Below are 15,056 nucleotides of genomic sequence, written 5' to 3' on the forward strand. Positions count from 1 at the left end.
TTTTCTATACATTTCTTCTCATGGTGAACAAATTTCTCTTTGTTTGGAAAATTTTTAGTTGCTCAAGCAGTTACTTTTCGATAACTAAAAAAATTAAATAAAATAGAAGACATAGAATTAATGACGATTTTTAAAGCATTCTTAGAAAAGTAATTATTCAATCTAATTATATTTGTTTAAGCAATTAAAAAGTTGTAAATTATTCTTTCTAAACAATATACAGTCAGAAACATATTTGTATGTGATTTGCTCTATTTCATTTTTTTAGTTAAACAACTTCTAGATTTCTGAATATTTTGAAATATTCAATGACAAAAAAATGGTGATGTTTTTAGCTTTAAATTGCTTAAAAAAATGTAATTTAAAATGGTTTAAATTTCAGTGATTGATTTAAACTTTTTTTGTAACTTCAATTTCAAAACTTTAAAATTTTAGAAATTCGCTGCGAGTGATTTATTTTTTATTTTACTTTTTACTACCTGAAATGTGAAAATGTTTAACTTTAGAGTTCGAATATAATAAGTTTATGGATCGTTGAAAATGTTTGGAAACCCGGAAATGACTGGAAATTTGTTTCTTTAATTCAAAAGACCACCCGTGTGTGTGAATCTTTATAAGGTGGGGGGTGGGGGTTGGCTCGGAGAGTGAAAAAAGCGTCTTTTATCGATTTTTTCTGTGGCAACGGTTAAGTTATTGATTTAGAAACTTTTGTAAATTTTTTAGTGACATTTCAAGAATACCCCCTAAAACTTTTGTCTAAAAATATGAAAAATTGAGCCGTCGCTCAATATACAGGTTTTCTAACAAGTCCCGGGACGGTTGGCTATTTCCTCAGGTAAAATATTTTTAAACAAAGGGAAGGTCATTCCCTTTCAATGAGAAATTCAATGGTGACCTTCATTTTGACCTTGAAGTTAACCTTCATGGCTTTTTGAAGGTCAAATTTATTTTTAAAAATGAAAACCCCCTTTTTTACAACTGCAATCGATAGAGCGGAAAATTCTATGTTTAGGTACGTACCCAAGTCATAGGGCAATTGTAACGTTCAAGGTCAGTTACAGGTTATTTGAAATGAACAAAGTTTTCCAAGAGGTCAGTGTAATTCCTGAAGTAAATTTCAACGAGAAATTAATTGGTGAGCTCTGTATTGATCTTGGTTACAGCGCTTTGAATATTGTAAAATCATAAGGAAATTTTTCATAAAAAGTTCCAGGTGTTCTGGTAAGAGTTCTGTTCCTCCCCGAAGAGTTACACAGTCCTATACCGTTTTTCGATACCTAAGCCAATACCTAAGGCGATACCATAAATCCTATACCGTTTTTCCATACTAATTTTACGAATCGAAACTAAATTTACGTATTACGAGTACATACTTACTATCTTGAGCTAAAAGATTATTATAGCGCAAGCCAAACTTTCGGAAAAAGAGGGCATCTGTATTAATGATGCGTAGCTGGGTAGGTCGAGTGCGATCTTATGATCAAGTTCGTTTGCTTTTTAATCGCACTTTTCGTTATGGAGAAGGGCTGAATCGTGTTTCAAAATCAACAATTGAAAGAACTGCAAGGCGCTTTATGAATCATGAATCTATGAAGGACCTTCAGAGAACTGGTCGGCCAAAATCTGCAGGATCTAAGGCGATGCAGATGGATATATCCCAAGCATTTGTTAAAAACCCACGCTTTAGTTTACGTCGAACTAGGGATAAGCGTGACGTTGCTCCTTAGACAGTGCAAAATATTTTAAAAAGCATTAATTTCCATCCTTACAAAGTTCATCTAGTACAAGAGCTTAGTGAAGAGGATCCTGATCGTCGGGTTGAATTTTGTGAAATTATCATAGACAAAATTGATAGAGATCCTCTTTTCTTGTACAATACAGTATTTTCGGATGAATCTACTTTCACTTTAAAAGGTGAAGTACAGGCAAAATTGCAGATATTGGTCCAACATAAGTCCTCATTGGATGTTGGAGAGTCACACACAATATCCACTAAAGATTAATGTTTGGACCGGTATCTTGAATGATACATCGATAGGCCCTTTCTTCATCGATGGTAATCTCAATGCTTGTGCATATGAAGAGCTTCTCAGAAACCAAATTGTACCAAGAATAACGGAGATTAAAGGCGAGGGGCCTACTAGATCTCCTGCTCTGACGCCTCTCGACTATTTTCTTTGGAGTTATTTAAAGAGCAAAATATACTCAACGCAAACGCAAAGCTTGGAAAAAACTTGAAAAAACCTTGAAGATCATCACCAAGATCAATACAGAGCTCACCATTGAATTTCTCGTTGAAATTTACTTCAGGAATTGCACTGACCTCTTGAAAAACTTTGTTAATTTCATATAACCTCTAACTGACCTTGAACGCTACAATTGACCTATGACTTGGGTACGTAACTGAACGTAAAAGTTTTCGCTCTGTTGATTGCAGATGTAAAAAAGTGGGATTACATTTTAAAAAACAAAGTTAGCCTTCAAAAAGCCATGAAGGTCAACTTCAAGGTCAAAATGAAGGTCACCATTGAATTCCTCGTTGAAATTTAATTCAGGAATAACCTTCACTTTTTTGAAAAATATTTTACCTGAGGAAATATCCAAACGACTCGGGACTTTTTACGCACCCTGTATATAAATTAATTGAATGCTTATTATCATTTCATATCTGTTAAATCTGAAAAAAAAAATTGATCGACAAGATCGTTTTGAAGTTTTAAGGAAGTTTTGAGAAAAACACGCTTAAAGTTTTATGCATGAAAAAAGTGTAAAAAAATTTTTTGTATGTCATTTGAATAAATTTATATTATTACCATTCATTATATTCATCAGTATTAGAACATAAGTATTTTTATTGTCTTATTTTTATCATTAGAAAAAATGCGCATTCTTTTAAAATAGAAATAAGCATTAAACATTTTATTGCATTTTATGACGTTTTTACCTAAATTTAACATTTTTATATTCAATGTAGATACGTATGACCCCAGTGAAAAACCGGTCGGATTGCGACCGGGTTATCCTATTTGTATCCGGGATCCGATCGGGTAACCCGGTCGGGAGCCGACTGGGTACACCCGGCCCGGATCCGACCAGCGCAGCGTGACGAAACCAACTAGAATCCGACCGGGCAGCCTGACCAGATCCCGGATACAAGCAGGGCAGCCTTGCCGGAATCCAGCCCAAATTCGGGCATAATTTCTAGATGGGATGTTTAAAAGATTAATTTTTAACCAATAAGATGCATGTTTTACGAAAAAGACGAATTTCCAACCAATTACTTGATTTTTAAACCATAAGAGAACAGTTTTTTAAAAAATTTTTGTTGAAAATGTTCAGCAATTTACTTGAATTTTTTTTCTGTATTGACTAAAATTGTTTCTTAGTTAAAAACTCATCTCGTCGGGTAGAAACTTGATTTTCTTAGGAAAAAAGACACAATAAAAATGTATCCCTTTTGGTTGAAAATTCAACTATTTTTTTGGAAACTTCACTTTTTGGGTTGAAAATTCCACAATTTTGTATAGATTTTTCTTTTTTCTTCGTTCGTTCTAGAGCTTTGCGCTCGACAATATATGCATTTATGCATCTAAAACTGTAATTTGGTAGTTGTGAATTATTTTTTGTTATAGCTCCTTTGTTGAGGACTCAACTATTTTGTTTAAAATTTGTTTTTTTTTGTTGGCATTCGACTACTTGATTAAATGTTAAACTAATTGAGTAAAAATGGATCTTTTTTGGGTTGAAAATTCTTCTTTTCTTTGGTTGAAAATTAATCTTTTTGTTTAAAATTTCTCTAATTGTTTTAAGCTTGAACGACCTTTTACAAAATTTTGGTTCAATTCAGCTGTTTTTCTTTTAAAATAATCCTATTTTTTAGTTTGTGGTCAAAAATTTATCTACTTGTTTAAAACTTTAACTATTTTGTTAAAATGTTATGTTATTAGTTGAAAAAGTAACTATTTGGTTGCAAATTCGTTAATTTTTTAAAACTGAAAATTAAATTTTGTCATTTTCAGTGTAAACGGTTTTGTTGAAAATTTTGGATTTTTAATGAAAGATTTGCATTTATAACCTAATAGTTTAACTTTTAACCAAATAGTTAAATTTTCAACCTATAAATATAAATTTTAAACTGAATGGCCAAATTTTAGGACAAAAAAGATTAATTTTCAAAAAAAAAGAGTAGCATTGAAAGAAGGATTCTCAATGAAAACGTAGTGGTGGACATCTTAAAACAAAAAGAATAGATTTTCACCGAAATATTTAAATTTTTAACCAGAGTTGAATTTTTGAACCAGTATGTAAAATTTCAACAAAGTAGTTGAATTTTCAACCTAAAAATATGAATTTTCGAGAGAAAATGTAATATTTGATATTTCTACGAATGCAGATGGTGCCAAGAGATGCATTCGAAAAAACGGAAACGAATTTTCCATCATAAAGATTAATTTTATATAAGAATTGTCAGTTAGAAAATAAAAAATTTTAATACAAAATTTCATTAATTATAATGTAATTTGAAATATAATAACTAAAAGTTTAATTTTAAAGATAATATTAATTTTTTTGTAACAACTTCAATGTAAAAAGTTTAGGGGAAAGTGGGAGCCTTAACTAAGCCCGAGATTCGACAATTGGAAAAATTTGCATTCAATAGTGTAATATTTTTCACCTTTGTAAGGATTTATTTACTCTTGTAATCAAAATTCGTACATTAATCATATATCGCGTTATTTTTTATAATATACTGGAATGATTTTGTATAAATCGGAATAATGAAACAGTTATTACTGAAAAAATTTTGCTAAATTGATTTATAAAAATTCTGTTTTAAAAATGCAAAGTTCATTATTTAAAGAATATGATCATCATCAACGTGAGTTACAAAATTGTAATAAATGATATTTATTAATATGAGGTGTAAATTAACTTTTAATAAAAAAGGCTCATTTGGAACAAAATAGTTTAATTTCATTTTCTACAAAAAAATATTAAATTTGTTGAAATCGTATTTTAAAAGATTAATTACAGTTTCAGATACAGAACTTGTCCCTTGGTTTTTTCTTTTATTTTATACTAATATTTTGTAACATTCATTACATATGTATAAAATGGATAGTTGGACCGCAAAATGAAATTTTTGATTTTTGATTATATTTTGGACGATCGAAATTTGAATTTTCAACTTCTCGACAAAATTAAAACAAGTTACGATATTCTTGTGGGGATTTCAAAAATCAACGCTTTTTTAAATCTTTGTTTATCTTGAGTTTCTTGGCACAAAATATTCATTTTAGTTTGGATTTTTGGATTTTTAGAATGCTATGACTCTGATAATTTTCTTCTTATCAAAAAAATCAATCGTTCGAAAATTATCGTGCCAACAGAATATATACTACAGACTACATACTTCAGACAGACAGACAGACACATACCTTCAAACAAAAAATTTTTCTGAATCAGAGAGTCTCAAAATGTGCATATTTTATGAAAACCGACAAAGTGAAATTTTACATAAAACCTATACCTTCTAATTAGGACGATAATGTAATTAGGAAAGTTTTACTACGGATGATGAAAATTCATAATTCCATATAGGTTATTAAAAATGAAGCGATATAAAATGCATAAACTGAAAATGATATATTATGATAAAATTCAAATCGTTCAAAATTGCTAATTTGAAATTACAAGCTTCAATACAAGTTTAAAGATCTCAACATGAAAAGCGATTTCATTTCATTTAATTTGAATACGTTAAAACTATGGCTAGGCATTTTTTACACAGCTCTAAAGTTTTGTGCTTCAACGCTGTGCTGATATTTGTGAAACCCTGGAATATTTTTTTTAAATTGGCAACACTGTTTTCTAAAAATTCGTTAGTAGTTATCGACAGTTTCATTGCCTCGCTCTATAAAACTTTAAAGATGTGACATTTAATCACAACTTCATTGACTGGCTTTGAAACAATAGTGTATAAGTGTTTCAAGAACTCTCTCTGGTTTTTAGATTTTCATTTAAAGTCCTTTGTTCTTTTTAACATTCTTCCTACTCTTTAAGTAGGTATCAGTCAAAGTTTCTAAAGGCGATACTTTCAATTTATGAAAAAAGCGTTACAAACAAAGTAATACTCACTCATTAAAAAATAAAATATGCATAAACATGGTAAAGCCTTTTCAGATAGTAATGTTAGTTATTTTAAACAATAATTTTAAAATATTGCAAAATAATTGTAAATGTATTTCCCGCCTCGGTGAAAATCATTTTGGATACAGTCAGTGACTAACCGTGAGAAGTAGTAGATCAATCAAGTAAATTTTTACAATACTAATTAAAACAATTTTTTGTATTATAAAATTACGCTGAAATAAATTCTTACTCTGTAAAAAGATGAAGAAATTGGCGTTCATGATTTTATTACCTACGTTACAGACATTTGGTGAGTCCTCAATAGAAAAAATTGACGTTAAATTAGTGACATATGCCGAGACAAAGCGGGTTTCGTAGACTATTAGAAAATCGTATTTAAATTTTTTAACTCGTTTATATATTCAAATATTCAATATACACCAAATTCTCGCTTTTAGTTCAATTGGAATATATAATGTCGCAGTCGCTCTCGCCCTGCTCCCCCAAGAAACTGCTTGAGCAAGAAGTTCTAGAAACGCTGAAAACGGGGTGACAGAAAGCGAGAGTTTGGTGTATAGTCAAACTAACTTAGTCATTACTGACTCACCCCTGACTAATATTATTATTAATGATATTAGCCCAGGCACCCTAATTTTTTGGGAAGCTATACAAGAACGCGTGTATAGGATCAATTGATTTAATCCTTCCAAGAAGTGCTGGCCCGTGCGGTTTGTCCGCGCACAGGCTATGACAAAAAAGCATCGGAACCAGTAGCGAAGCGATAAAAGCGGGCAGTACCTGCAGTGACTATGTTATTTCTAATAGCAAGGAAGAGGCAGCGCTTAGCGTTAAAAAAAAGTGTGAGGTTTTAGAAAATGCGAAAGCAGGTACCTCAAGACAAGACATTTCACAGAAATATGGTATTAAAGGCTGTAAGTTAAGGAAATTGTTTCGCAAAATAAAGTGTACACAAGTATTAAACCAGCGTTTGAATAAGTAATTTTAAATTATAAAATAGAAATTTGACTATTTTATGACTAGTATGACTATTTTATGACGATTATGACTATTTTATGACAATTTGTCAGACAGGAAAGAAAATAACACTGCATACTATCTCTTATAGTCTTTTCACATTAGTGTAAATATTATATTTATATCTATTAATTAAAAATTATCAATAATTACGAATACTGCGAAAATGGAAATACTATTGCAGTGTACTGGCTACTTCAAATTCGTTGTCGCATCCACATTGTTATTATATTTTTCAATTGCACCTGCAACAAGTTGGAAAAGTTCATTATCGTTTCAAAGGTTGTTTAAAGAGTTGTTTAAAAAAAGATCGATGTCTGACGGATCAGCGTAAGCCATGTTTTTCAGGCTGCATGTGTCGGTTTTGCGGCCAGTTTTGCATCTGCAGGTGAATTTTTTAATCCACTCTTTAGGAACCAGAAATTTCTCTGCTCAGAACTGGAACCAAACTATTTGTGAACGGTTTCCAACCTCACTGAGTTGCTTCCTTCGCATTTCCAACTCATTGCTGAATCTGGTAGTAAGTTTGAAGGAAATTTTGCTTAGCAGCTCCTTCATTTGGCGGTAAGGTCTCGAGTATTTTAATCAGATTTCACAGTTGATTTTTGGTTCGATAAATTTGAAGCTGCTGTACGAAAACGAACTTTCTAAACCTCCTGGCACAGCGGGTCAATCAATTTTTTCTTATTCCTTCCATTGAATAAGAAATTTTCTTGCGAAAAGATGATGTCAGTGCTTCTATCAAAGACAATTTCTCGACCGATGTTTTTACTTTTCCTACACAATATCTCGCAGGATTTAGTGCTCAAAACAGTGTCTGCATTCGGATATCCATTAAACCTTATGAAACTGCTAACGGAGAAGTGATTTTTCAAGTAGGATACCTAATGGCCTAAAATTATAAAAATGTTATCATTTTGGTGCCACTGTACTCAATGCAAAATAAATCCTCCGTCAATAACGTGCAAATAGTTTTCCAATTAAGAAACCAGTTTAACACATTGAAAGTGTTCATAGAACACCGAGTTTTTGGGTTTACGCATACCCACCTCGTCAAAAGGGGAAAGAGGAAAAGGCGTAAACTCATACTGTAAATAATTTTTCATTTCCTCTTTCCTTTTGATATTTAAGGGGATTCGCTGAAACATTCGCAGGGGGTCAACCGTGACGATTTCTTCGATAATTTTCACGATTGACTTTACTGGGCGCAGGGATGATGCTTTCTTTTCTTTTGTATTTTACAGAACCAAAATTGTTACCTACAATATTCTTCTGCAAAGTAGTACCTACCGCCTCGTCTTTCTAGCGGTTAATGGAATCATCTCCTGTGACTCTAGAGTAATGGACATGAAATAATCTGTTGCTGGAAAGGGTTGATAAGTTTCGAAAAAGGAATGTACTTTTACCAAGTCTCTTGCGTCTGGGGAAATTCTGGAAACTCTCGTGCCCACGTCCTTGTCAAAGGTTGCGTAGTTAACGTTACAGAAATCTTTCATTTTGTTACATACATCTGTCAACGCAATTGTTGACAGAATCCATTTTGTTAATACGTTTATGGTTGTACCTCGACCGTACATCAATCCACTACTACATTTTATTGCTCTCATTAAAACCTGTTATATAGTCATATCTGAGCAAACACAGCTCTAGAATTTATCAGACCATCGGATAGTAAAAAAAGTGATTTACAAAATTTATCAAATCCGACTTTTTTCATGATTTCTTCAAGCTAGAGTATATCTTGCAAGTACAAGTTGCTTCCAATTTCCAGATCTTATAGCTTTAATGAAATTTTTACAATTGTTATCATTTCAAAATACTGAAGCCAAAGTTGACTTGTTGCACCAATTCCCTTCATATCTTTCAAGCAGGACACCAGTCTCTTTTTTATTTCTACTAGTTTTTCATTTTCCACTGCACTTGGACAATTACCCTTTAAAATTGCTCAGTATTTTATTCATAAAAAATTGACATTTCTCTTCGTTTTCAATTATAAAATTATAAATTTGCTGTAAAATCACACTCGCTTCCTAACTGACTGGCCGTCCTTGAACGTTAGTAGGACGACAAGAATAAAAAACCTCCATACAACGAGAATCATTACGATCTTTTTCATCAGTTAAATCTATTACATTGTTTAATCGATTAAATGTGTTATCATTAAATTCATGCATGACATCCGGTTTTCTTCTAGTTTGTCTGTCTGTAAGTTCTGCTAAAATATTTGTTCGCGTACTGTCCTTGTTGATAACGTGCCTCCGTGCTGCTTTTTCTTCTTTTTGAGGTGGATGTGGTTGCAACTTTCGCTGCCGCTTCAATAATTCTCTTCTGCACATAACGTGAGTGACAGTTCAATTGGATGTCTAGGGATGTGAATTTGTTTAGTTTTGTGTGCTTGTTGTCCTTCCTTGGGAGACTGGCTTCTACAAGGCTTTTTATAGCACACTAATCAACAGTCCAAAACATAAATTTTGTTTCGTTATTAGGTACAATCTTAAGAACTTACCTGCAATTCTTTTTCTTCCAACAGATACAGGATGATTCGTCATTTTAAAAACGGTTGAAGAAAGTTTATAGTGTATTTATAAAATATCTAAAATGAACTAAATTTATATAAATTTATATGAGAACAATATTTACAACACTTTTTACAGCAGGATAATTTAAGTTTCTCGATTAGATAAAAGAAACATACATTTTCTTTAGTTCGTCGCCAACATTTTGAAAATGTTGCAAAAATATTTTTTAGAATAATTTATTGCATGCATTTTTAATAAACCGTTTTCCCGCTATGTGGACTTGATACTGCAACTCTCTTAGAGAGCAATAGCTCACTTTTGGTTGAGATCATTTTTGCCAAATCTCTACAAATTCCGTTGAAAGGTTGTCAATTTTTTAATAACCAATGAGTTATTATGAAAACTAATTATTATTTTGTGCTAAACTTTGTCACAATCCTTGAGGATGATAAAAAACATATTTTTTGCAGGTTTAAAATTTTCTAATTAACTATTACAATAATAATTGCATTTTTTGAGAAGACGCTTTCGGGTGATTTTAATTTTTTCCATGTAAACTATAATGAGAAAATCTTAATCTACGGCACTTCATTTTTTAGATATTTGTAAGGCCTAAAATTTTCAATTAAAATTTTTTTCTGAAGGACCTATAGGTTAGTTGTAACAAACAAAACCCCTGCTTTTGTTAACGCCAACCATTCTTTACGCACACAGTGCTGCCGGAACCATGGGCACAAACATGTAGGCTTTTGTTCTACATGCTCACAACTACAAATCTCAATAGTACAACCTTAGGTCGCATTTAACTCCCAATCGACGCTTTTTTTGTCAGGGCGCCTAGACTACATAAGCTCGGTTTAAATCTTCGCCTAAAACATGGATGACGAATAACGGAAATCCGACTGAAAGCATAAGGATTTTGGCCAGGTCTACGAAACCCTGAAAAAGAAAATATTTGTATATTTATCCTAAAATATATTGTTACAATAGAGAAGTGGCGAAAAATTACATACCTTCGTGAAACCAAAAATAATAATGTTTGTGGGATATCCCTAAATTTTATGTTTCTTATACGCTCCTTACAGGCCTTGTGATAACCAGTACTACCAACGAAGAAATAAACTCGATGCCAGACATTTCATCAATTAATGGAAACAAAATAGGACAAGATGCACTTCAGCAAATTCATGGACTGCTTAGAAATTTTTTCCAACAACAAATTAATATATTTTGCAATGAATCACTAATGATTTTTGACGATTTTGAGAAGCCCATCAAACTTGACTTAAAAATACCAGATTTTAATTTACTTAATTTTTTTACCGACCTTCGCGAAGTATTAACTTTTAAACTTTACACTAAAGAATCCGGCGATGAATTTCACATTTTGAGAGTAAATAATCAAACGGCACTAAAAGAAAGTAATTTTAATAACGAACGACACACCTACATCATCACGCATGGATTTGCGACTTCTTCCGACGGTCCATCATGCACTTTAGTTCGATATGGTAATTCTAAAATTTTACAACAATATGTTACTATTTAAATTTTTTTTTAATTGTATGCTGTATTATTGTAAAAACATTGTATGCATTTGAAGGAAGTCAAACGAATTGTAAAGAAATATAAGGAATTTTAATTCTTCTTAAATACAAGAATTCTCAAACCCGAATTAAAATTTAATTTCAAAATTTCATCAATATTCCGATAGATAATATTTTTTGATGTTGAATCATATGTCTTACTGATATCAAAGTTTCTAGGCAAGCCGAAGATACATGATTTACGTTTACCAAATTTCGGTGAGCAAATATGCTCTTTTCAGTTTACAATTTTGAAGGCCCAATATAAAATTATTCAATTGTTGATGTTTTTAATTTAAAACTTAACACTTTTTACGGGTTTAGTGTATAATTATTCACTTTAAACACCTTTACCTTTTAATTTACAAAGTTTTAATTATAAACGCTTTTAACACAAAACTGTTCAATTTAAACCCTTAAGATTACAACTTACTGTCTACCGGTAAAGTAGACTACCTACTGTGAGCTCAATCAGTGCTAATGGTTAGGAAACGTCCATAATCCCCACTACTATATTTATTCGGTTAGTTTTTACGGAATATTCCGTAATGCTAGTCAGTACCTTAAACCATTGAATGTTGAAAAATCGAATATTCAAATTGACTAACCACGAAAGAATTCAAAGTAATAAACTTAAATTTCGTATTTCTCTAGCTCTGCAAAATACAACAGATTCGAATATCATCACCGTAAACTGGAGCCCTTTAGCTAATGGTTTTTATGAGGTAGCTAGATTATTTGTTCCACGTGTAGGAAAATACATTGGAAAATTAATCAATATTCTATACAAAAATGGAATGAAACCTGAAGCGACAACTCTTATCGGTCATTCTCTTGGAGCGCACGTTATGGGAATTGCTGGTCAAACTCTAAATGAAAAAGTAAACCATACTATAGGTATGTACATTTATATTCCAATCTTAATTCAATTTTAACTGCCTTGGACGTAATATAATTAATTCACATATACGTCTATTTTTAGGTCTGGATCCAGCTTGGCCTCTGTTTTTTGCTGTTTCTGCAAATGATCGTCTTTCACCTGACGATGCTCTTCATGTGGAAGTCATACACACAGATGCTGGATTATTGGGTTACCCATTCAATTTGGGCCTTTACGATTTTTATCCAAATGGAGGCTTCTTACAACCAGGTTGTCACAACGATTTTTTTTCTGCCTGCTCTCATGGACGATCTTATAGATACTTAGCAGAACAAATATCAAATCCTGGTCCTGACTTCTGCTCATTGAACTGCATATCCTATTTGCAATTTATTGAGAAAAAGTGTACAAATGAAACTACATTCATGGGTGGAATCCGCAGTTATCCAGCAAATCAAGGAACATACTATCTGAAAACTAATGACACAGAACCTTTCGGTTTAAGAACACAATGCGCATAAACATTGTCCTTATAAACTGGAAAAAACATATAGGGGTCATTCCACTTGGAATTTTAATCCCAATTTTTATTTTTCCTCAAATCTATATCTTTTGTTCTTAAAAGATAAAAAAATCTACACTTACGATTTTTAAATATGCTACGTTGTTTAATTCAAAGTGCACATTTCAATGGTGAAAATCCAGTCGTTGAATAACTTAATGCAGCAAATTTTCAAAACATTCGAACTGTCACAAAAGCGACCTGTTCGAAGTGAATCATTTTTTCTGTAATTCATTATTGTAGTATATGGAATACTGTGTAGAAAATTGTAGATTGGACCGTTGGCAATTTTCTGATATATGATTTTTAATGTGTAAACACGCGTCCACAATTCGCGTGCGGGCAGCGTACAGTGGACCAGAAAATAAAGAAAAGTAGCAAAATTTGCAGTACACTAAAAAAACTGCGAAATAATATTTGTTCGCGCTAATTGGCAGTTTGGCACATTACCTTTAATAATTCCACTATCGTTTTCAGGAGAATTAAGTATACTATAGCTGCCGAACACCCAAAAACTGAAAAAATAGAAATATTATCTTTCTCGCTCACACATGCAACATACGTAGCGAACGAAACAATTCGCACCAAGCACCGCGCATCAAGATTAGACTCGAAATTAGGGGAACATCTTTTCCAGAAAAATTACTCTCCTACGGTCCCATCCGCGGCAAGGTAAATAGCGTCAACTCTATTCTGGAATTTCTTCCTGTATTTGGTAAACTTTTATTCGTCCTAGCCTTTTGAAAAAACTATCAAACAATAGTACAAGAAGTGAATCGTGAAGAAAACAAAACAGTTTTGAACCTATGCTTCGCACGAGCCGTGGACGCTGTCCAGCTACGAATCGTTCACGTACGTCCACAAATTAAAAATCATATTTGATCAAATTTTCAACGGTCTACTCTGAAATTTTTACACGGAATTCCATAAGCTATGATAATGAATTAAAGAAAATTCGATTGACACAGCCACATACATAGTTTCAGGATTTCCAGATTTTTCAGTAAGTAGCCTCTCGGCTAAGTTTCAGTAGAAAAGTAAAAAGATAACAGATGCAAAAGATTTTTACATAGAATTGAAGAAAAAACTGTTTTTTGGAGTCGCCGAATAAAGAAATCGATATCTCGTAAAGTATCCATATAGCATTAAAAAAATACATGTCCACTTTCCTTGCTCTAGAACAGAGAAAACATTTTCTGGATAATCAAAATTTGGATTGAAATCTCACTTGAAAGTAACCATATATTTAACGATGCATAAGGTAAAATGATAATCAACATGTCTCCTCAACACTAATGAATTTTTCGCACCCACTAGCCTAGAATTTTTTCACAATACCAGAACCTAAGTGAGACACTTGACAGCCGGTCCTGCAGGCGGTGGCTTTCATCTTGCCAGTTTCGCCTTATCATAGGATTAGAGCTGCTGGAGAAAAACTGAAATTCGATATATTATTAATCAATTTCATTTTAATAGGCCGCATTAGCTTTATTGGGATATGACGAGAATATTTAAAAAACATTGTAAGCATGGTTCAATATCTTTAATCCGAGTTCAGGGTTCTTGTCATTTTACATGCATCGGACAAAGTATCAGAGATTTACTTTATTATTACAAATATTAACTGATTTTCATTAACCTTTTTTTCACATTCTTTTAATCATGCGAGAAAATTGGTTTGATCAGTCAACATTTAATTGTGTCATTTATTTAATAATTACAGTTTTTTCAACAGCTTAAATCTTAAAAAATTTAAATGGTGATTCGTTGCAGGTAAAAAAGAGCCTTATTCTCGCATAGAGGATCCCGCGTTTGCGAAGCCAGGATAGCATCCCATTGTTGCCTTCGCAAGATTTTAAAAACCGCAGTCTGACCTTATAACCCAAATTTATTTCTTGGTACTGTCAGTTGTTTTGCACTTGCACTTGGATTTTCTTGCAACGCCCACTTTGAATGTTAGAAATTCCATCTATATAAATTATATTCAAAGTGCTTAAATCCAACTAACTGTGTGTAAGAAATAATAGTACATACGTAGTTTGGGACACATGTATTATATTTCAAACAAAAATGTTCTTAAAAATGATTTTTAAGCCTGCACCCATGACTGTCTCTCAGCGGAGGCCAGATGCCAGTCTTGAACTACCCTACAAAAAATATGACCTCACTTATTCCCTCATATCGATTATGTATTCTGTATCTTCGTTCCTGTATTGTAACCACTATTCCTTGTAATTAGAAATTTAAATGATAATCAATAAACAAATTTAACAGTATTATTATTAATCGAGTATCTGTTTTACCGTGTAAACACATATAACATCTTAAAATATTTTTGGGTC

The 15,056-nt window shown here is 32.2% G+C and overlaps 1 protein-coding gene across 1 annotated transcript in view; it reads left to right on the plus strand.

Annotated features, from left to right (window-relative positions):
- LOC117178229 (pancreatic triacylglycerol lipase-like) overlaps positions 1–12,673 on the plus strand; it is a 52,703-nt gene extending 40,030 nt beyond the window's left edge. The window contains exons 3-5 of the mRNA XM_033369548.1: positions 10,772–11,197; positions 11,927–12,169; positions 12,255–12,673. Of these exons, the coding sequence (XP_033225439.1) occupies positions 10,772–11,197; positions 11,927–12,169; positions 12,255–12,673 (1,088 nt within the window). The remainder of the gene's footprint in view (positions 1–10,771; positions 11,198–11,926; positions 12,170–12,254) is intronic.
- The last annotated feature ends 2,383 nt before the right edge of the window (positions 12,674–15,056 follow it).

Source organism: Belonocnema kinseyi, chromosome 1 (genome assembly GCF_010883055.1).
Source record: "Belonocnema kinseyi isolate 2016_QV_RU_SX_M_011 chromosome 1, B_treatae_v1, whole genome shotgun sequence".
Taxonomy (NCBI): domain Eukaryota; kingdom Metazoa; phylum Arthropoda; class Insecta; order Hymenoptera; family Cynipidae; genus Belonocnema; species Belonocnema kinseyi.